This window comes from Hordeum vulgare, chromosome 7H (genome assembly GCF_904849725.1).
Source record: "Hordeum vulgare subsp. vulgare chromosome 7H, MorexV3_pseudomolecules_assembly, whole genome shotgun sequence".
NCBI lineage: Eukaryota > Viridiplantae > Streptophyta > Magnoliopsida > Poales > Poaceae > Hordeum > Hordeum vulgare.
The window spans coordinates 113,255,151-113,278,395 of record NC_058524.1 but is presented as its reverse complement, the minus strand read 5'-3'; the positions used below and the strand labels follow the sequence as shown (position 1 = coordinate 113,278,395).

General features: G+C 48.9%; 1 protein-coding gene and 1 non-coding gene across 2 annotated transcripts; one reads left to right on the top strand and one right to left on the bottom strand.

The window, feature by feature from the left end:
- Positions 1 to 2,781: 2,781 nt before the first annotated feature.
- On the bottom strand, positions 2,782 to 2,921 carry LOC123414468. Its single transcript, XR_006614431.1, has one exon. It is a non-coding gene; the product is annotated as a small nucleolar RNA Z247 (small nucleolar RNA).
- Positions 2,922 to 13,629: 10,708 nt separating this feature from the next.
- LOC123412623 (uncharacterized protein At1g66480-like) lies at positions 13,630 to 17,421 on the top strand. The gene is made up of 2 exons (XM_045105573.1): positions 13,630 to 14,580; positions 16,836 to 17,421. The coding sequence occupies exons 1-2, from the start codon at positions 13,765 to 13,767 to the stop codon at positions 16,878 to 16,880; spliced, it is 861 nt and encodes a 286-aa protein (XP_044961508.1). The 5' UTR covers positions 13,630 to 13,764; the 3' UTR covers positions 16,881 to 17,421.
- The last annotated feature ends 5,824 nt before the right edge of the window (positions 17,422 to 23,245 follow it).

Here is a 23,245-nt window from a genome sequence, read left to right as displayed (position 1 = left end):
TCAAGTGGCAACACTTGCCTATGTCCGGTTAAGGTTTCCTGGCCATAGGCAAGTGTTGTCATTTGATAACGGGATCACATCATTAGGAGAATCATGTGATGGACTAGACCCAAACTAATAGACGTAGCATGTTGATCATGTCATTTTGTTGCTATAGTTTTCTACGTGTCAAGTATTTGTTCCTATGACCATGAGATCATATAACTCACTGGCACCGGTGGAATGCCTTGTGTGTATCAAACGTCACAACGTAACTGGGTGACTATAAAGGTGCTCTACAGGTATCTCCTAAGGTGTTCGTTGAGTTAGTATGGATCAAGACTGGGATTTGTCACTCCGTGTGACGGAGTGGTATCTCAGGGCCCACTCGATAATACAACATCACACACAAGCCTTGCAAGCAATGTGACTAAGTGTATGTCACGGGATCTTGTATTACGGAACTAGTAAAGAGACTTGCCGGTAACGAGATTGAAATAGGTATGCGGATACCGACGATCGAATCTCGGGCAAGTAACATACCGAAGGACAAAGGGAATGACATAGGGGATTATATGAATCCTTGACACTGAGGTTCAACCGATAAGTTATTCTGAGAATATGTAGGATCCAATATGGGCATCCAGGTCCCGCTATTGGATATTGACCGAGGAGTACCTCGGGGCATGTCTGCATAGTTCTCGAACCCGCAGGGTCTGCACACTTAAGGTTCGACGATGTTTTAATATAGTTGAGTTATATGTGTGGTTACTAAATGTTGTTTGGAGTCCCGGATGAGATCACGGACGTCATGAGGGTTTCCGGAATGGTCCGGAAACGAAGATTGATATATAGGATGACCTCATTTGGTTACCGGAAAGTTTTCGGGCATTACCGGGAATGTACCGGGAGTGACGAATGGGTTTCGGCTGTTCATCGGAAGGGGTCAGCCCACCCGGGGAAGCCCATAGGCCTTAGGGGTGCCACACCATCCCTTGGTGGGCTGGTGGGACAACCCAAAAGGGGCCTATGCGCAGGAGATAGAAAATCAAAGAGAAAAGAAAAAAAAGAGTGGGAAGGACTCCACCTTCCAATCCTAGTTGGACTAGGATTAGAGGTGGACTCCTCCACCTCCTTGGTCGGCGGACCCTTGGGGTCTTTGACCCCAAGGCAAGCCTCCCCTCCCCTCCTCCTATATATAGTGGAGTTCTAGGGCTGATTTGAGACAACTTTTGCCACGGCAGCCCGACCACAAACACCACGGTTTTTCCTCTAGATCGTATTTCTGCGGAGCTCGGGCAGAGCCCTGCAGGAGTAGATCCTTCACCACCACCGGAGCGCCGTCACGTTATCGGAGAACTCATCTACTTCTCCTTCTTGCTTGCTGGATCAAGAAGTCCAAGATCATCATCGAGCTGTACGCGTGCTGAACGCGGAGGTGCCGTCCGTTCGGCACTAGATCGGAGCGGATCGTGGGACGGATCGCGGGACGGTTCGTGGGACGGTTCACGGGGCGGATCGAGGGATGTGAGGACGTTCCACTACATCAACCACATTTCTTAACGCTTCCTGCTGTGTGATCTACAAGGGTACGTAGATCCAAATCTCCTCTCGTAGATGGACATCACCATGATAGGTCTTCGTGCGCGTAGGAATTTTTTTTGTTTCCCATGCGACGTTCCCCAACACATGGGACATGAGACATGATGAGAAATACCAATATTGTGGAACAAGGAGTTGAGGTTTTCATACTCTCCTCCCGAGTTACTTTGCACTGCAATAATTTTCTTGTCAAAGTGTCTTTCAACAAGCTTGTGAAATTCTTGGAAAATAGAAAGGACTCTAGATTTCCACCTAAGCAAATATATCCAAGTGAATTTGCTAAATTCGTCAATAAACTAACATAATATTATTTTTCTTCCAAAAGAATCTCTTGCATGACCCCATACATCACTAAAGATAAGTTCCAGCGGAGCATGAGACACACTATTAGATCTAGGATAGGGAAGTTGGTGCCTTTTTGCACATTAACAAGTATCACCCACTCACTCAATGTTCTGACTAGATGACAATGGCAGATTGCCTTTATTCACTACTTGCTTAACTATGATCGAAGAAGGATGTCCTAATGTTTAATGCCACCTTGCCAAGGAAGGCTTGATGGCGGAGTAAACTTGATGATAAGGCTTTCGACTAAGTGCTCCGGATGTGATGGGATACAAGCCTGCAACGCATCTACCGTGGTGAAGGAGCTCCCTGGTTGTCCGATCCTTGATCAAAAAATATGTAGGATGAGTTTGAAAGAAAATATTATTATCATAGGTCAAACGAGACATGGAAGAAAGAATCTGATCGTTGCCGAAGTAGTTCTCCCTCATGGCTAGTTTTCAAGCTCATTGGAGACATGATCAGTGGCTCCTGAGTCTGCATACCATACGGTGCCATTTCCTCCTCCTTGTTCCCTGGTTGTAGTAGCTACATGGCGAGCGTTAGGGACGTAGTCCTCATTGTAGCGGTGCCAACAGTCCATGACCTCACGGCCTTGTTTCTTACAAAGTTGGCACCGAACATGGTTGTTAGTGGAGGCATTGTTGTTGGTGAAGCCGCCCCCTCTAGGACGGGCAGGAGCGTTGTTGTTGGTGTAGCCGCTCCCACCGCGTCGTGCGTTTTGGTTGTTACAGCGTCCGCATCCACCACTGTTGTTGTTCGGGTCGCGCCCACGACCGGTTCCTCAACCGCCTCGCGACGCAGCGTTGGCGGAGGACTGACACACGTTCATCCCATGAAGAAGATTGAGGCGTGCATCAAAGCTGAGCAGTTGGTTGAAGAGTTCTTGGACAGTCACCGATTCGATCCGAGCTGCAAGAGCTGAGACAACCAGATTGTAGTCGAGGTCGAGGCCAACCAGGACGTGAGAGACAACCTCGGCACTCCTTAACACCGCCCTTGTGCAAGCGATCTCGTCTGAGAGTATCTTGATCTTCGCAAGATACTCCGTCATGCTCAAGTTACTTTTTTCAGGTTCGTCAGCTCAACGTGGGTGTTGATTGTTTGCCCTTAGGATTGGGTAGCAAAAGTATCATGGATCGTTGCCCACACTTCTGCTGGCGTCTGCAAAGTAACCACGTGTGCAAGGATTTTGCGAGACAAAGAGCCCATCAAGAAACCTTGAACTTGTTGCTGTTGAGCGTACCAAAGATAACGAGCGAAGTTTGCGATCTGTTCCTCCTTCCCATCTTTGGTGATAGTGAGGGTTTCCAACGGCGCCTCGCTCGTCGGATCATGGTGGTGAGCCATCTGTGCGCCCTTGAGCTACGGTAGTACGATGTCTTTCCACATGAGGAAATTGTTCCTCGTGAGCTTCTCGTGTAGTGGTGGACCGAGGGACATAGCCTCGGAGCTACTGGATGATGATGTGAAGGTGGAGGATGAGGTGAAGGAGGTGGCAAGGGTGCTCATGGCACTCGATTGGTTTGGGGATGTGGTCATGGCGAGGTTTGGGAAGGCTAGATGCGATCTCTCCCTGATCTACGAAGAATATGCTCTGATTACCACAAAAAATAGTATGGGAAGCGTAAAACCCTTTGCTCGGGCCGCACTTGTATTTATATTGGATATGATGTGGCTTACAAGAAGATTGATCGAGAGACCGATCAATGGAATACACAGAAGGTTGGTACAGGGAGAGAGACAGGAATAACAGAAGTAGAGATAGATGAGGCTTAAGTTTAAAGCACTAGTCCTATCTCAATACAACTGTATTTCAACACGGCGTTCCTGCTTGGGGGCGGAGGCCGGTGTCGTCCCCTACTCTACCACTGTTGTGGCGGGGGCAACGCCCACACACGCACTGGCTGCCGGAGCTGGAGGCGTGACTGTTGGGCATCGGCGTCCACCTGTGAGCCGAAACTCGAAGTCATTGCATGCGAGGTGTTTGTCATAGTACCAAAGAGGGAAAAGAGATAGGAGAAGAAGAAGACAAGTCCAATTGCCCACATGGCAATTTTTCTTTCAACTCAGCCTAACGGATGGGCCCAGTCAATTAGTGATCGGCAAAATGCTTAGCAATTTCTATCAGTGTTTTTTTTTCACTGTTAATTTTTTGACGCGATGCACAGTGTCATGTTTTGTAAAATAATGGTTTTCGAGAGCTATGCCGCTAAAGTGGTGGTTCGGTGCATTTAGCTACGTGTCCATTTAACCCCAAAACAAACGTGGCGTGACCATTTGGCACATGTTGTTCATACTCCCTCCGTTACAAAATAAGTGTCTTAAGCTTAATACTTAGTAATAGCTCTAGTACAAAGTAGAAAGTTGAGATAGTTATTTTGAAACAAAGGGAGTACTATTTATGACCTAGAGTAGTATTCTTGACTTTTTGTGTTAGGATAAGAATCATACATGAATATGAGTAAACAAAATCTGTACATACGAATCAACCTGTGATTGAATGGTTAGTAGGACAGTGACATCCTCAGCCCAACAGAATTCAAGTCCTGGTGCTCGCATATATTCTGAGTTTATTTTAGGATCTGACGATGCACGTACAATGTATGGATACGTTTCCGTCGACTCTGAAGTACCTACAATGACTTCTTAGAATCTCAAAATGATGTGTCGCTTCAACCTATGAGAGGTGCTCATGAAAATAAGGCGTGCGTGTGTGTCTTCATAAGGATGAGTTTATGCGTTTTTGTATGGACGCTTACGTCTGTATTATGTTAAAAAAGAACGCACACATTTCTTTGGTGACGAATGCACAATTTATGTAAGCTGCATTTCAAAGATTCTCGCAACCGAAGTTAGTTAATTCTTCGAACAAACTAGTAGAGCACATGGGGCATGAGAGATCCGGACACTCCTCACAAATACGATCTCGTTTTCTTTCCATATAGACGCACACGCAACGGAAGGGACACGGGCGAGTCGATCGTGCTCGTGCATGCATTCCCTCGGATCGGATGGTTCCGCTTTCGTCAACGGCTCTCCTGAATTAGGCCCTGGCCGGCTTAATCCATGGAGCCATTCGCTCCGCGCATCACGGGCCGTCGACAAAAGACAAACGTATTACCATGGCAACGTGTGGAAGAAGCGAGGTTTTCTGCAGCAGCTGGTTTCCGGATTGTTGTGTAGTGCACATGTCCGCCGCGGCGGCATGTTCGTTTCCCGTCGCGCTCCGCCCCGTCGCCGTCGCGGCCGATGCTCGCTGGGAGGTAGCCATGTGTCGTGTGTGCTCGTGCGTGGTCAGCACAGCTAGTTTTATACGTGTGGAGCCTGCGGGCCGCGTCGGCGTAAGGGGGATGAACCGACGGTTACGCTCTCGCGTCAGTGCTACTGGTAGCTCGGAGTAGGAGTAGATGACGGATCAATGTGGCGAACGTACGCCGGCACGCTGGTCGATGGTGTGTTGGGACCGTACGTGTACGTAGGGGCGCACGTCAGGGGAAGTTGTGGACGGTGGGAATGAAGGTCATGTTCTCCACGAGCCTCGGCTGAAATGGACAAAATGCAGCATATTGGATTATTGGTTTAGAGGGGGCCAATGCTCCCCGGATCTCCGTGCTCCCGCCTGTTGGTTTCTGTCTAATGAAGAACTGTCAGTCCGTCATCCCTGCAAAAGTATGCTTGCCCGACCTTAAATGGCTAGACCGATGAATGATGAACCATACTTGTATGCTATCAGACTGGGTTCCCAATTGATAATGTATGTTATCAAACTAATTATAGATTGCATGCCATCAGACTGATGATCATGTATGTTTTGGGTTGCTGGGTAATCGAGACCGGTGATCCTTCATTGGTACGTCGCGTTACAAAAGTGATAATCGCGGCCTTGATTGGTCAGTGACAACTCGTGGTGTAATTCACAGAATATAAAAGTAAAAGTGACAACTCGCGGTGTATTGTCACGTCCGGATTTACCACCGACGAAAGCATGCGATTACCGGATTGTCTCCAAGGTGTGTTTGCGATGGTGGCGTCTTCTCTCGCCCTTTGATGCGTGGCTTCATGAATGGCCATTTTCTTTTTCTTTTTGAATGAAAGGGGTTTTCCTCCGTCCTATTTTATTAAAATGAAACAACATTGTCTTACATAACCTTCAGAGCCACTAGAGAAGATCTAAGCAGAACAAACACTAGGCTAAACGGCCAGCACCTGACCCAAACCAGCAGCCACACCTCTAAAATGAAAACTCAGTACTGATAGAGAGGAGCCTTAAAATACTTTTATTACAGACCAAAGAAGGAAAAACGAGAGAAACTACTCGGCTCCCCGATGGCCTCCCAGCATCATCTTCATGCGATCCAAAGCAACTCCCCACGCCTCCTGCTCAGCAACCTGATATAATCCCGCAGAAGAACTGCCTGAGCATCGATGAACAATATTTTCCATTGATTTAGGTCCAGCTTGGCAAAAATGCATTTTACACTTTCCCAAGATCGGCCCCGAAAGCAAAATTCAGTCCTTAGTTTTCAGATGCTCCACAAAGAAGCAGCAACCATCATGATTATCACAACATTAGTCTTAGGATTACTCCACGGCAAAGTAATATCATCAAAGCTTAAAAATTTCTGGTCTATTAAACACCTTAGAGATAAATCTCTAAAGTTGTTTAGCAACCACACAGTCAAAGAACAAATGTTGTCTGATTCTTTACAGCTACAGAAGAGACAAGTAGGATCTTCCACCGGCCTACACAGTCAAAAAATCCCTAGTTAACACTTTGTTATATACACATAATCATAGGAAAACATGAATTTTTTTACGGACAGACTATCTTCCACAGGCTATCACCAATGGTAGAAACTACATCCCAAAATTAATTTGATTGTAAAAAGATTTGACTGAGTACAACCATTTGACTCTAGTTTCTAGATAGGGGAATCAGGTTAACCCAAGAGAGGTTTTCATTTCACCACCTCAACAAGGTGATCCCATAGTGCTAAACCTGCCTGATCCACACAACTTCGGAATGTCAATCTTAGTATAGTCCCGTCCCAAACCTGGCCACTGTACAATCTGTCTGATTACATATATCGAATAATTTTCAGAACTGAACTTTCAGGGAACAGCCCCAACCCAAACATCATGTCAGAAACTAATCGATTCCCCATTTCCCAATTTCCATTTATAAAATTCGATTCCCCATTTCCCAATTTCCATTTATAAAATTCTCTCGCTCCAGATAGAGCTCATGTAATGCTCCTCCAAAAGGCTGAGCCATTACCACCCCCACTCCAGAGTATATTCGGGGAATTCACATTGTACTTGTAGCTGATATTTTTTTTCCAATCCCGGACTGAATCATCCATAAAGTGTTTCCCCATGAAGCCAAAAGGGCCATTTTAAATTCTTTCAGATTAGGAATCCCTAAACCTCCAAACTCATTCTTTGTGGAAATCTGGCCCCACCTAGATAGATGGTATTTATGTTGGTCATCTAAATCTCGCCAAAAGAAATGAGCCATCTGGGATTGATAGCATTAATAGCCCATTTGGGGAATCTAACCACAGACATAAGATAAGCAGGAATGCTGATAATACAAGCCCATCTGGGCCATTTTCATGATGTGTGGATATGAAGTTTGGGCCATTTTACTTATGTGTGTGTGTGTGGTGAACTTGTGTCGAATATTGTGATCTGACGGTTTGTTTTATTTATAAAGCGGGGCAAAAGCCGTTTTCGGTAAGTTTGGGCCATTTGTCCTTATATTTTTTTTTCAGTGGTTGTAACTGTTCAACGAGCGAGGATCAATGTTGCTTTTTTTGTGAGTGCTTAGAACTCATCTAGATGAGATATAATTTGGTCTCATTCACCTGATAAACAAAAACAGATACAAAATAGTACAATCAATGTCAGCACATACATATTTTATAGTATCACATCCAATGGCTATAAAAGTGAATGATACATAACTAAAACTCACCTAGATGAGGTGTAGCAAAACCGTTTTTTTTCCTCGTACGCCTAGGCATAGCGTTGGTCCTCCATGGTTTTGCTGCTTGCGAGCACGGTCCTTTAGGCCTCGTTTGGTTAAGGGGGATTGGGGAGGGTTTGAGAGGAAAATCCCTTGGGGTCCAGAAACCCCACAGATCCTCGGGCGTCCATTTGGTAGGAGGGGTTTGTTTAGCCCAATCTCCTCCGTTCCCCTTCAATCCCTTCCTATCCATGTGTTTCAAAATCCTCCTCGGGGGACTAGTGGAAGCAAAACCCCGGGGATTTAAGAGGATTGGGTGGAACAAAGGGATTCACCCAATCCCCTGAAATCCCTCCCTCTTAAAACCTCCCTTAACCAAACGAGGCCTTATGTGTGTACGCGTTGGCAGTGTGCATCCTAACCACACGTACGACCAAACTCCTCAGTCCTCACGACCGCGAACGTATGAGCAAGAGAGTTCATGACGATAACATGCATCCCTGGAAATGGCTCGAACACAAACTGTCCTAATCGTATTTTGCACCGCGGGGGGGGGGGGGGGGGGGGGGGGGTTACGTAGCTTTGACCCCAACAACCCCGCCGTCGCTTCCCCGCACCACACCAGCCGTCATGTATTTCTGCCCGGCCGCCGGTTGTTCCGCAGGCTAAGATTTCAACCCCGCCGAGCAATCATGCAGCATCGCCGTCGACGGTGGACACCCACACGCAGCATGCGGCGCATATCACCCACCGGCGCGGTGCGAACGCCGCAGAAAACCATCGGCCCCAGCGTCCGGCAGCGAGGCCTGAACGCCGCAGGAATTCCGATGCATTCATTCCGCGTACGCGATCGCACCGCCACCGCGCGCCACGCTGCCCCTGCGACTTCGGTGCCTTCGCGCGCACCAGCCACCGCGGCCGGCGGCCGATTGATTGGTCAGGCAGAGGCTGGCCGTCGCGGCACCTGTCGCCGGCGCCACAGCCGCACATGTCCGGCCGAGAGCTGACCCGGCCCGTGCAAAGGGCGTGTCGCATCTCACGCCCGCACGCAGGTGCCGGATGTACGCTCAGTCCTTGACATTGACAATCGACGACATCTCCCCGCCCCAAAAGTCTGTGCATCGAGTCCAAAATCAGCGCTCCCTGCTGAAACTCAAGGATCTATCCACCACGTACGGGCCTACTGTCCATGAACATGATCACAGTGGCAACGGCATGACAGCAAACATAGCTGCAGCCTGCAGGTGCATACACACACACACACACCGCGAAGCCAGCTTGTCGATCGACAACGTGCGCGAACGGGCCGTGATCCGAACAGGGAGGCAAGAAGTGGACAACGTACGTACGGGTACGGCGCCCTGGCCGGCCGGGGAGGCGTCTGTGCAAGTGCAACCGTCGAAAACGACGAGATGGATACAAAAATACAGAGCCAGAGCCAATACTTGGCTTGGATTCCGTTGCAGATTCCCTTCTGAGAAGGAAACCGTATGCAGATAAGACCAACGACCGCAGCAGCAGAAAGAACATCATGCATGCATGTAGTATCAGATATCGGCCATGTCCTGCTTTGCTAGCTCGCTCGCTCGCTCCGGCCGGAAAGAAGGAAGGTGCGTGGTGACGATGGAGCATGTGTCATGCAGGATATGCTGAGTCAGAGTCCTTGGAAGGTGCAGCGAGGAAAAGGGAACACACGTGGTCTACGTTTGCGCCCGGTGTATGGATTGGTAGGTCAAGGGTCTCGGGATCGGATGCATGGTCGTGGCACATTTGGTGGCGAAACAAAGACTCGTTCTTCGTTGCTGCCTAGACCGGTCGAGAGCTACCGCACAGTATCAACATGGTGGGCTAGTCTAACGAGCTGCAGTATGGCTGGTTAGCAGCATACAGCGCGAGTACATTCCCTGGTAGCATTATTTGCGTTAGTCGCCGTAGCACTTCGCACAACATACGGTATTCTATAACGCAAATTTGGAGGCAACTAATTAATATGTAACGACGTAATCTAAGTGCTTACTTTGCATTGCATATCTTTAGAACATATACAGCCGAAACTTGATAAATTCAATCCTTCAAACACCCATGCAGGCGCTTTGACCGCGTCAGAAACTCATCAAGCCTTAAATTTCCATTCTCACAACCGATCGAACATCTCATTAAGAATACCGCAAATCCATATAAACTCATGCAACTATGTAAACGATACATACACAATGTCTGGCTATTGCATCATACATGTCATCGGACTATTAAAATTTAATATATTTGTCTATGGTAGAGACGATTATTCGTGCATGCCCTTGCCCTTCCCGACTCCATTTCCATCCTTATCGCTTAAGTACCGGTCGAAAACGTGGTAGGGATCGGGCCGGATCTGCTCGTCGTCGAAGTTGTCACACCCATCAATGTCATCCTTCTCCTGCTTGGGTGAGAGTCCAGCCATATCACGGACCATCCAATTCTACGCTCTCGGACGAGGGTGCACGTGTGCACATATGACTTCCTCCTCTGCGGCCGTGTGCGCCACCGCATCAGCCTCTGCCATGTCGGCTGCAAGACGAGCCTCAACTGTCTTCATCCTCTCCTTTCCCACGACGGCCACATCATTCCCAGCGGGAGTCATACTCCGTCGGACACGTAAGGAAAAGGGAAGATTTGAAGGTTCCCGAGACCGCGATGATCTAGCCCGGAGGATCTGAGCGCCTGATGCACCGACACTATGGAGTCACGTCGGATAGATCATACTGTCAACCGGCCGCTATCCCCCCGCGAGTGGCGGAGTGTAATGCAGATGACCATCGCCTCCTCCAACCCACACGAGACGACACTCCAGTCGACGAATCCAGACTGGTTGGAGTCAGATCCCGTCTTGTCGGAGAAGACCGCAGATCATCGGGCGAGAGCTAGGGTGGCGGAGCGGAGGGAAGTGGATTGAAATGGATGGGTTAGGATTTGGTCCGGAAAGATGACCGGAACGAATATATGTGGGATTGGATAGACCAACATGGCCGGATCCGATGTGGCGGACGCGCGCGGGCACGCCCGGACGCCCTCATATTTGCCCTAGATTTGGATTAGATATGAGGAGTGCCGGTCAGTTCAGGTGTTTGAGGCCTGTTTGAGGCGTCCGTTTTGGTTGCACTTTCGTGATTGGTCACTAATCGGGCCGTCCACCAAAAAATTTGAGGCGAGTGGCTCGGTGAGGTGAGTAGTGTGGTCTTCTTCTCCCTACTCCCCCTCCAGACCCCACCTTGCATCACCTCCCTAGACGGCGACCAGGACGGCTCGCCCGCCTCTTCTCTTCTCCCCCCTTTCGTCCTCTCTCCCCCGTCGCCGCCAGAGGGTGCCCCCGGATCTGGCCAGGTGGTTTTGACGGCGTCGGGATTTCCTTTCCCCCGCGCGCGGGGCCCTTCCCGGGGATAGGTTCGACAGCGGGGGCAGCTCGACAAGCGACGGTGTGATGTCGTGGCGGCAGGGCCTGGCGGCACGTGTAGCGCTGATGCTGCCCTTGGCAGGAGGGCGCCTTGGTGGCGCTGGTCCGACGGCGCGACCACGACCCGAATTAGGGCCTTGAGGGCCCCATCCGAGTCCTAGCGGGCCGACATGGACGGGGAGCAGCGACCCCGACGGCATGCCTTCTGCAGCGCGATGGCGGGAGCTTCACGGGCGTTTCAGTGCCTGACCGGGCCTGTAGACCCACTGTCTTGGTATGCTCGTGCTATTGCGTCCGATCAGATCCTGTCACTGACGGGGGAGCTTGGGCTCCGGCGTGCTGACGGTGTTGCTGCTCCGAGTGTCGACTCATCTTCTTTGTTGTGCAGGTCCTACTACGTGGTGCCGTAGTGAGACAACGTGGGAAGCTTCATGATCGTGTTGGCGTAAGGTGGTGGTCGGTTTGGTGGCGAGCTCCGGAGCGTCCGAGGTGAAGGTTGAGATCGAGAGAAATCCATGCGGGCCTGGTCGACATCGACGCGGTGGCGCCTGAGGGTGCCGCCAGAACTTCCTAAAGGGCGTCGAGGGCTACCGTACCTCTCTCTTCGTCGCGTACCAGGGAAACCCTTGGCAGCGTCATCGTCATGGCCGCGTCCCTTCATGGGGGTGTTGATTGGTGCCGGCGCTTCGAAGTCTTGAAGCTTGGTTGGAGATCTTCGATGGACGCAGTGGTCACGAGGCTTCTTCATTTTTATTGATTCACCGTTGTCGGCATTTCTTCTTTTTTTATACTCGCTCCGTCTTAAAATTCTCGTCTTAGATTTGTGTAGAAATGAATGTATCTAGTCACATTTTAGTATTTAAATACATTTATTTTTAAACAAACTTAAGACAAGAGTTTTGGGACGGAGGGAGTATAACATATTTCTGTCCCAATAACTATAGTTAATTGTATTGATTGGTTGTTTTTTAATAAAAGGGGAGGAAAGCTTATTATCTGATATCTGAGGCGGGTTTGAGACGTCTTCTTAACAGTAGAAAGTTGACCACGTTATAAATTTCACGACGGAAACTCGATCGGTTGAGACATGCATTTACGGAAGGATGACATGTGCTTGCTGCGGAAGGGCCGGCCACAGTCCCACAGACGGCAACGGCCGCGCGCGTCCGTCCGCCCGCATGCAGATCCACAACGAGACACGACGGTTGCCGTGGATCACCGGACTCCTCCCGGCACCCGATCCAGCGAAGCGGATCGGCGGAGCGCCGGCTAAGCTACAGCCGCATTAATACGATGCGGCCGGCTGACCCCGCCGCCGCCGCCGCATGACATTCCTCGGTCCGATCCCGTGCCGTGACGGGCGCAAGCAAAAAAGGAAGACCGTAATTGCACCGATCTGTGGCGTGAAGGACGCACCATCCGGGCGTCCGCCGTGGCGACCCCGGCGGTACGGTACACGTGTTGTTGCTGGACCGCCATTAACTCGCTAGCTATATGGCTTCGAGAACAATGAGACCGGGCCACGTACGAACCCACTTAATACAATGGAGGTTATATATTGGTTATTGGTGCAAGATCAACGTCCAGGGGTTTAAAACGGAGGCGATATATTTACAACGTCCAGGCGTACATGTAAAGTTGGCGATATATTTGGCCGCGCTCCTCGACTGGTCGAACTCGTGACGTTTGCTAGCACGGTAAAATGACGTGATCTGGTAGTACCGAGAGAGGAGAAGCTCTGCCACAGATCAGAAGCTGCTCGTGGTAATTATTACGGCCTCTGGCTAATTTCCTCCCACCAAATTAGGTACCGAGTCAGTTTTGCAGAGAAGGTACATCATTTACCTGGCTAATTTAAGTTTTACGCCTGCGGCATGCTTCCTCGGCTCTGCGCAGCCGAAGCAAACTCACCCTTTGCCGCTCTAAAATAACCCAAGCGTTCAGACAAGTACGTACAATTAGAGAGGTTAAAAAGATGGCAGTAACTGAGTTTTGCTTCGCTTCAAGTTCTTGGCTCTGATTCTGCAACTACGAGCTTAATTGGACGGTCAAAAACGTGTTTTTATCCTTCACTCGTTGTTAATTACACATGCATGCACTAGAACACACTTTAACCTCCTCGATCTCTTCCATTTCCATAGCGCTACTGCTATCTATGGCTTGGTGGGCGGCTAGCTAAGCTTTGTGGACGCCCAAGCAAAGAAAAAATAATATACTGCCCGTAGTTCAAGTCCACGTCAAGCTCACCACAACCTTTGACTCCCAAACCTTTCCCTGCCCCGCCCGTTTTAAATCCCCACACCCCACACGCACAAACACCGCAAGGAACCACGCGAACCCAACCGAACCGAACCCACGCCGCGGCTCACCACGCCTCGCACCGCCGCCGGGAAGAAAGCGTAGCGTGGGAGGAAGGACCGGCGGCCGGCAGGCAATGGGCAACAGCATCGGCGGCCGGCGCAAGGGCGCCAAGGTGATGCAGCTGGACGGCACAGCCTTCAGGGTGAAGCCGCCGGCGCAGGCGGGGGCGGTGCTGCGCGACCACCCGGGCTTCCAGCTGCTCGAGTCGGAGCAGGTCAAGCTGCTCGGCGTGCGCGCGCGCCCGCTCGACCACGACGCGCCGCTCCGCCCGGGCCGGCTCTACTTCCTCGTGGCGCTGCCACGCCCCACCGTGCCCCCGCGCCGCGCCTGGTCCGGCGCGCTCCACGTCGGCGCGCGCGAGAGGCTCGAGTCGCTCATGCTCACGCGCCGCTCCACCTCCGACCTCACCTTCCCGACCTCGGCCGGCGCCGGCACCGCGCCGTCCTCCCCGATGTCCTCCGCCTCCGAGGGCGGGCCGGTCCAGCTCAGGATGCGCCTGCCCAAGGCGCAGGTCGCCAAGCTCATGGGCGAGAGCCGGGACGCCGCCGAGGCGGCCGCTAAGATCATGCAGCTCTGCGCCGCCAACGGCGCTGTCACGCCGGAGCGTAGCCCGCGGTTCCTGCCGACGGCGGACTGGGGCACTGGAGGGTTCGCGCAGACGCCAGAGCGGAGCCCGCGGTTCGTGCCGACGCCGGACTGGGGCGCCGGCAGGTTTGCGCAGACCCCGGAGCGGAGTCCCAGGTTCGCCGCAACGCCCGAGTGGGGTGCCAGGTTCATGATGCAGGCACCGGAGAGGGGCGCAGAGACGGCGAAGACGCCGGATAGGTGGTCCCCTTTACCCCGCACGCCGGAGTATGCAGCAGCGGACGTCAAGGCTAGCCGGAAGGAGGTAATGCACTGCTTCTTTCAAAGTTTTTTTATTAAAAAATATTATCTTCATTATTTTGACAAAAGAGCCATGTTATTAAGGTCTGAATCAAATAACTTGATTGCAATCTTCAAAAAAACTGTATAAATTGGTACTTTTGTAAAGCTTTCCTGCATTTCAAAAACATACAAAAATCTGAGCAAAGGAAAAACGTTTTTTTCTCCTCCCAGCGAATGCGGTCTTTCATTGGCCGGTCAAGATAATAGTGCGTAAGTTTTCACTGAAAAGTATGCATGAAAACACTATTTATTTTTTGAAAAAGAAAATTAACAATACTCCATGTTTAATGTAAACTAGATAAATGGTCTGCACAATTTACCCAACAAGATTTCTTATGAGGTTTATCTTCCACTAATTCATACCATTATTATCAAATTTTAAATATGACGTGCAAATAATTCTTTTCTTCCACTCGATTTGTGTCCGAATGTCTAAAGAAACCATAGCGACATAGCGTGGGATCTTCAATCCCTCAAAACATATATCTTGTCAGAAAGAGTTTCTCTCACCAAAGATAGCCAAGGTAAATGCCCGGAAAAAAATCCCTCCATTCCATGATTCCTGTCACGGTTTTGAAATAAAATCGCGACAAGTCGCACTAAAACCACGACAATAAGATGGACAAAGAAACGAGTTTAGTTCATTTAAGTTGGGAAACATTTTCGGAACCTGGGTTGAGCTGTAGACCTATTTTTAATTAGATAAAATAAAAGTCACCTTAAGTAAAAAAGAACAAGAGAAGTTCACTCATTTGGATACTAGATCTGAAGACGCCTCTTTAAAAACCATTTGGAACCTATGTGAAAATTACAAAATGGCTTTAGGCAGCCCGATCTACAGTACAAGTTAGGAGACTCGAAAGCAAGATTTTGCTCATATTGAAAAAATGGGTTTATCTCGCATGGTTTTTAGACTGGAATTAGGGTGATTCGTAAGTTGTCATCAATATAAGAAAACACAGAAAACATAGAAAATATCCCTATGCGATTTGATCCCTACGTGTACAATGGGCCACCATCTGGAGCTGTTGCCCAGATGTAAAGGCCGGGGGTTTTCCTTCTTTTCAAAAAAAAAAAATCTGGAGTTGTTAATGGTGTGACGGAGCAGTATTTTCGGCCGATGCAGATGTGTCTTAAGTATTGAGTAGCGTGTTTGAGGTTTTTCTTGACACGTTACCATGCTAGTTATCTGTTGGCGATAAATTCTAGGATTTGACTGGTTGGGTGATCATACAAAATACAGTTGCTTGTCATACTCCTACTTGAATATCTAGAGGCATGAGACCATTCTTACTTTCTGGCGGCGGATCAAGCATAGCAGTAGCAGTCATAGATCTACCATGGAAAATGCTTCACATGCTGAAATTTCAATGCGAGTTCTCTGAATCTTCAATGTTGTCAACAGATATTTTAGCAGCCATTGTGATTTTCCTTCTTTATCTGCATAGCAGCCATTGTGATGTTCCTTCCACATTTCCAATAACTAGTACAGAACTGTAGAACTAGTCTAGAGTCAGATTTGTAGAAAGTCTATGCGTACCCAAGATGATCTTAAATTGGCGTTTCAAAACATTAGGCGCACCTGAATTATTATCCTGTGGTAGCAGAAGAAACAGGCCGAGCGCCGCATGTCTGACCAAGTGTCTAGATGGAGAAATTTTCAGGGATCATAACGAGACAAGTTGCTTGATCCGCTTTATGCCCCATTATTGCACCTCTGGCCGATTCTTTGGGGTCACAGTCACTAATGTTGCAACTTACCAGTTTGATTTATTGTTGAGCGCCTCAAAGTCAAACCGGCAATCCAAACCATCAAACTAGCTTAGGCAGCATCAGGCAGCCGTTAGATGATGGTATGACACCATCTCACTGAAGCTTTCTCCAGGGGGGGCATCTTATTGAAGTTAACCTTATCAACAATTCACCATGACACCATTAGCAATCGTTTTCTACCTGCGCTATTTTTTCTCGCTGGAAGATAAGGGATAATGCATCAGCATAGCTCTTTCATCAGGATTTCCTTTGAATTTTTCGCTCACAAGTACACTAAATTATTGTTGGCTCCGTCACGCGATCTTGGTTCCCTGCACTTCCTGTTCAAATCTTGGCTCCCATCGTTTTCGCGTAATGCGCAAACGGATTAGCATTTGGCCTGAAACGAATTGTCCGTCACTTTTGCTGACATCTTCTCCTGTGATTTCGTTTGTGGTGTTTCAGAAGCGAACGCGGTTCGTGGCCTTGCCGGACGAGATCATAGCGTGACTTTTTCGTCGGCCTGAGGCGAGAGAGCTCATATTACTGTCTGCAGCACCGCGAGCATGTTGATGGCCCCGTCAGATTCAGATTTCAGAGCGTGGACGAACGGGTCAGCAGAGGCCCAGCGTGCTCGCGTCACCGGTCATTTTCTTACCAGTGATGGATGGATCGACCACAGATTGCCGGAGTTGGAGAGGGGAGGCCGCCGGCGGTTTCCTGCCTCGCCCCTCGCTCGCTTCTTCATAAGGCATGGAGTGTCGTTTTTCCTCTCTGTTTGTTTCTCAGGCTGTGATGACAACATGCTGCAAAAACTGTAGTGCTCTCGTCGTCTGTTGCTGTAGTTAGCTTAGAGGAGATGTATATGGAACTCTACGTATAAACGTATATGATCATGTGCATGACGTTGGAGATGGGACCCGCCCTGCGTTGTCGACGTTGTCGGGTCATCTCCAACCTTGTTGCATTCGGTTTCTCGCACCATCCACTCAGGGTTTTTGTAAATATACTTTATTCAAACACAAATAATGAATCCTGACTCGTTATTTCATTTGAACGGACTCGCGGCTAGGGCATTTCTTAAAGCTGACCCACAACCCCACCCCTCCCCCATCCTCTCCCCTAACGATTCATTTAGGGCATGTTTGGTTTGCAGCCGGTTGCCACGTCTGAAACTATTCCCATCAGTCGACGGATCCAGCACTCGACATCCACCTCTTTCAATACTTATCTTATCTCCTTCCCCAACCGATCTTTTCTTTACTAGAAGCAGTGTTGACCCCGCACCGTCTGTCTCTCTCATGGCGCCCACGCTGAGCAGGACCCTGGGCCCGTTGTTGGTGGCGGCATTGCGGCTGAGCCCATCGTGGGGGCTGCCGCGGGCCGCGCTCGTGCCGCAAGGGAGGAGGCCCACCGGTGCCAGAGGGGTCAGGTGGGAGGCTGGGAGGGGCGGGCTGGTCGGGGCGAGGTGCGTCTTCGTCGTCGTCGAGAAGACCGCCAGTGAGAAGAAGGCCGTCGGGGGAGGAGTTTGAGTACGAGGTCGAGGTGGGTGGAGGTGCTCCAATCCTTGTGTACCTTCCGGTTGGATTTTTGGATCCCCTCTCCTCCCTCTCCCTCTCCTCCCTCTCTTCTTTAACCTTGCTGCCATCTATCCATCTTCATTCTCTACAACATGGTCGTTGTTCCTGCAACACAACCGTTATTTCAGGAGTTGCATAAATTATTTCTACAAGGCGATCGTTGTTTCAGGAATTGTTTCTACAACACGGTCGTTGTTTCTGCAACGCGGTCGTTGTTCCTGCAACGCAACCGTTGTTTCAGGAGTTGCATAAATTATTTCTGCAACGCGACCATTGTTTCAGGAATTATTTCTGCAACACAGTCGCTATTTCTGCAACGCAGCCATTGTTTTAGGAATTGTTTCTGCAACACGGTCGTTGTTTCTACAACGCGGCCATTGTTTCTGCAACGCGGTCGTTGTTTCAGGAATTAATGAGTGGGTGAGGGGACAAGCGAAGCGTGCCAGGAGATCGACCGACGGTTGTTTTTGCAACTGGTTTGTTGTTTCAGGAATTAATGTGTCGTGGAGGCGACCGAGCCGCATGCCAAGAGTTAGATCAGACGGCTGCGCCATGGAGATTCGACGACTATCGAGGTGACGGATGTTTACTAGACGTCTGTCGGAGGATGCGTAGCGGTCCCCTTATTCAAACACAAATAATAAATCATGACTCGTTATTTTTCAAATGTTGGCAGGAGAGCTACCAAATTCATTGATCAGAAGAAGGCATTACAAGAACACCTCCAAAGGAGGAATGCACCGCGTAAAGGCAAGTGGTAAAAAAGAAGGAAAAAACGCACTGCGCAGTTTGTTGCGGAAAACCGAGCAAAAACCATAGCAACGTCTAGCTAGACTAGACCTAGAGCACCAAGAAACATACAAGACGTCGAAAGGCGAAAACCCGACAACACACCCGGTCAGGCACTCGAGCGCCTTCGCTGCTACGAGAGTGCACACCGACTACCGCCATATTATACCGGGCGGCCACGAGCAAATCCGCAAACCTCGAGGACATCGGGGAGGAATGATAGGTCCGAAAGAGCGAAAAACTTATGCCCCACCAATCCCACGAGCCTAGCCGACATAGCTCGCCCGACACTAATTCATGTGAAGGATGCTCCTTTTCTCTCATCGTCGACCAAAACAACCTCCTCCAAACGGAAGCACCACCAAAGACTCCATGCCCTGTACAAGGTTGCCTTCTCCAAAACCACACACCACCACTAACCAAGTGCTCCATCACTAGATTTGGCTCCAAAGCAATGCTTCCAACGAAGTGATGACACCACGGGCACCACCATTGCATACGAGTTTCACCGGGAGATAAGAACATGGAGCAATGAGAGGTGTGCGACCCCCTTGATGGCGCCTCCAACAAGGAAAAAATCACACCCGAGGGCATCACTCGCCATCCCCTCAAACCGAAGTTGAGCATGACTTTCGTCGAGGAACCGAGCACCTACGACAGGGATGACGTCTCCAACACACCACCACCAGACCGGAGCAGCAGACGCCACTTACTTCACCTCATAGAACTAGCCGAAGCACCACTGGTGGCTTCGTGCCATAGCAACCCGAAGGCCCTGCCAAGTGTTGGAAATATTCCCTAGAGGCAATAATAAAATATTTATTATTATATTTATTTGTTCAAGATAATTGTTTATTATCCATGCTAGACTTGTATTGATTGGAAACTCAAATACATGTGTGGATTCATAAACATCACACTGTCCCTAGTAAGCCTCTAATGAGCTAGCTTGTTGATCAAAGATGGTCAAGGTTTCCTGTCCATAGACAAGAGTTGTCATTTGATAATGAGATCACATCATTAGGAGAATGATGTGATGGACAAGACCCAAACTATGAACATCGCATATGATCATGTCAGTTTATTGCTATTGTTTCTGCATGTCAAGTATTTGTTCCTATCACCACGAGATCATTCAACTCCCGGACACCGGAGGAATGCCTTGTGTGTATCAAACGTCACAACGTAACTGGGTGACTATAAAGGTGCTCTGTAGTTATCTCTGAGGGTGCCTGTTGGGTTGGCATGAATCGAGACTGGAATTTGTCACTCCGTATGACGGAGAGGTATCTCTAGGGCCCACTCGGTAATACAACATCACAAGAAGCTTGCAAACAATGTGACTAAGAAGTTAGTCACGGGATCTTGTATTACGGAACGAGTAAAGAGACTTGCCGGTAACGAGATTGAACTAGGTATGGAGATACCAACGATCGAATCTCGGGCAAGTAACATACCGATGGACAAAGGGAACAACATACGAGACTAACTGAATCCTTGACATAGAGGTTCAACAGATAGAGATCTTCGTAGAATATGTGGGAACCAATATGGGCATTCAGTTCCCGCTATTGGTTATTGACCAGAGAGTGTCTCGTTCATGTCTACATAGTTATTGAACCCGCAGGGTTTGCACAGTTAAGGTAAGTTTCGGTATAGTTGAATTATGTATTTGGTGAAATAAGGTTGTTTGGAGTCCCGTATGAGATCTTGGACATCACAAGGAGTTCCGGAGTGGTCCGGAGATGAAGATTGATATATAGGAAAGAGTTATACGGGTTTCGGAAAGGTTTCCGACAGTGCTGGTAAAGTACCAGAAGTGACGAATGGGTTCCGGGGTTTCACCGGGAGGGGCACGGGGGCCATAGGCCTAAGAGGTGCGCACCAGCCCTTGGTGAGCTGGGCGGCCAGCCCCTATGGTCCTATGCACCGAAGTGTGAGGAGGGGATGGAGTCCGAATTGGAGGACTCCTCCTCCTTGCGCCTCCACCTTCCCAATCAGAGGAGGACTCCTCTTCTTGGGCTGCCGCCGACAAACCCTAGGGGTTTTTACCTAAGGATGCACCCCTTCCCTCCCTCCAAATATATAGTGGAGAGGAGAGAGGCAGCCGACCACAAGCCACGGCGCAGTTCTCTCTCCCTCCACTAGTTCGTTCGACCTCTAGATCGATTCGGTAGCAAGCACACGACGAAGCCCTGCCGGATCAGCCCCACCAACACCGCCACCACACCTTCGTGATGTCGGAGAATTCATCTACCTCTCCGATCCCTCTTGCTGGATCAAAAAGGCGGAGATCATCATCGAGCTGGATTAGAGAATTTATAAGCCACATAACGGGAGTTGGAAAGCTGGGAGGTGGCCCCAAGCAATCGGGGCGCGTCCACCCCCCTGGCGTGCCCTTTTTCTTGGGGGAACCTCGTTTTCTCTTGGACCTTCCTTGAGGTCCTTATTTTTTCTAGAAAAAATCATCAAAAAGTTTCGGGGTATTTAGACTTTGTTTGGTACAGTATTCCTGAAAAGCCAAAAACATGCAGAAAACAACAACTAGCACTTGGCACTAGGTTAATAGGTTAGTGCTTAAAAACAATATAAATCAGCAAGTAAAAGCCTAAAAAACATCCTATAATGATAATATAATATCATGGAATAGTAAAAAAATATAGACATGTTGGAGATTGATAACCCACAAGTATAGGGGATCGCAACAGTTTTCGAGGGTAGAGTATTCAACCCAAATTTGTTGATTCGACTCAAGGGGAAGCGAAAGAATATTATCAAGTATTAGCAGCTGAGTTGTCAATTCAACCACACCTGGAAGATTTAGTGTCTGCAGCAAAGTAGGGTGATAGCAGAAGTAGCAACATTAACCAGTAGCAGCAGAGTAACAGCAGTAGCAACACAGTAACAATAGCAGCAGTGACAGCACTAGCAGCAAAGTAACATAGCAAGGACCAGTAGTAAAAGACTCATAGGCATTGGATCGGTGATGGATGATTATGCCGGATGTGATTCATCATGCAACAGTTATAACACAGAGAGATAAGTAACTAGCTCCAGTTCGTGAATCTAATGTAGGCATGTATTCCGTATGTAGTCATACGTGCTTAGGGGAAAGAACTTGCATGCCATCTATTGTCCATCCCTCCCGTGGCAGCGGGGGTCCTAATGGAAACTACGGGATATTAAGGTTCTCCTTTTAATAAAGAACCAGACCAACGCATTAACACTTGGTGAATACATGAACTCCTCATACTATGGTCATCTCCGGGAGTGGTTCCGGGTATTGTCACTCCGGGGTTGCCAGGTCATAACACATAGTAGGTGACTACAACTTGCAAGATAGGAACTAAAACACACACATATTGGCAACAACATAATAGGTTCAGATCTGAAATCATGGCACTCGGGCCCTAGTGACAAGCATTAAGCATGACAAAGTAGTAGCAACATCAATCTCAGAACATAGTGGATACATTGGATCAATCCCCGTCAAAACTAACTCGATTACATGATAGATCTCATCCAACCCATCACCGTCCAGCATTCCTACGATGAGATTACTCACAAACGGTGAAGAGCATCATGGAATTGGTGATGAAGGAAGGTTGATGATGATGATGGCGACGATCTCCCCTCTCCGGAGCCCAAAACGGACTCCAGATCTGCCCTCCAGATGAAGAACAGCAGGTGGCGGCGCCTCCGTATCGTAAAACGTGATGAACTCTTCTCCTTGATTATTTTCTGGGCGAGACGGACTAAATAGAGTTGAGATTGGAGGCGGTGGAGCTATGTGGGCTCCACAAGCCTGCCAGGCGCGACCAGGGGGGCCCGCGCCTGGTGGGCTTGTGGGCTCACGGCTCCACTTCCTCCGCTGATTCTTGCATCAATATTTTTCATAAATTCCAGAAAAATTCTCCGTAAATTTTCAGGTCATTCCGAGAACTTTTATTTCTGCGCAAAAACAACATCATGGCAATTCTGCTGAAAACAACGTTAGTCTGGGTTAGTTCCATTCAAATCATGCAAATTAGAGTCCAAAACAAGGGCAAAAGAGTTCGGAAAAGTAGATACGACGGAGACGTATCAACTCCCCCAAGCTTAAAGCCTTGCTTGTCCTCAAGCAATCCAGTTGACAAACTGAAAGATACAAAAGAAAAACTTTCACGAACTATGTTTGATCTTGTTGTTGCAACTATGTCTAACTCATATCCAGAGTTTCAGCAAGATCACAAGCAAACCACATAAGCAAATGACATCTAGGTCTCACGGTAAACTCATATCAATGGCATAATCAACTAGCAAGCAAGTAATAATAAGTCTCAAATGTCAACACTTCAATCAAAACAATCATGAAGCAGTACAAACAGATGTTATCTCGCTAGCTCTTTCTGAGACCGCAAAACATAAATGCAGAGCACCTTCAAAGACCAAGGGCTGACGAAACAGTGTAATTCATGGCAAAGAAGATCCAGTCACAGTCATACTCAACACAGTTAAAAGCAAAGC

Excerpts from the sequence above, each read along its gene's own strand:
- LOC123412623 (XM_045105573.1), top strand. The coding sequence starts at position 13,765 with ATGGGCAACAGCATCGGCGGCCGGCGCAAGGGCGCCAAGGTGATGCAG. Across the intron at positions 14,581-16,835 it reads TCAAGGCTAGCCGGAAGGAG|AAGCGAACGCGGTTCGTGGC; the intron begins GTAATGCACTGC and ends GTGGTGTTTCAG.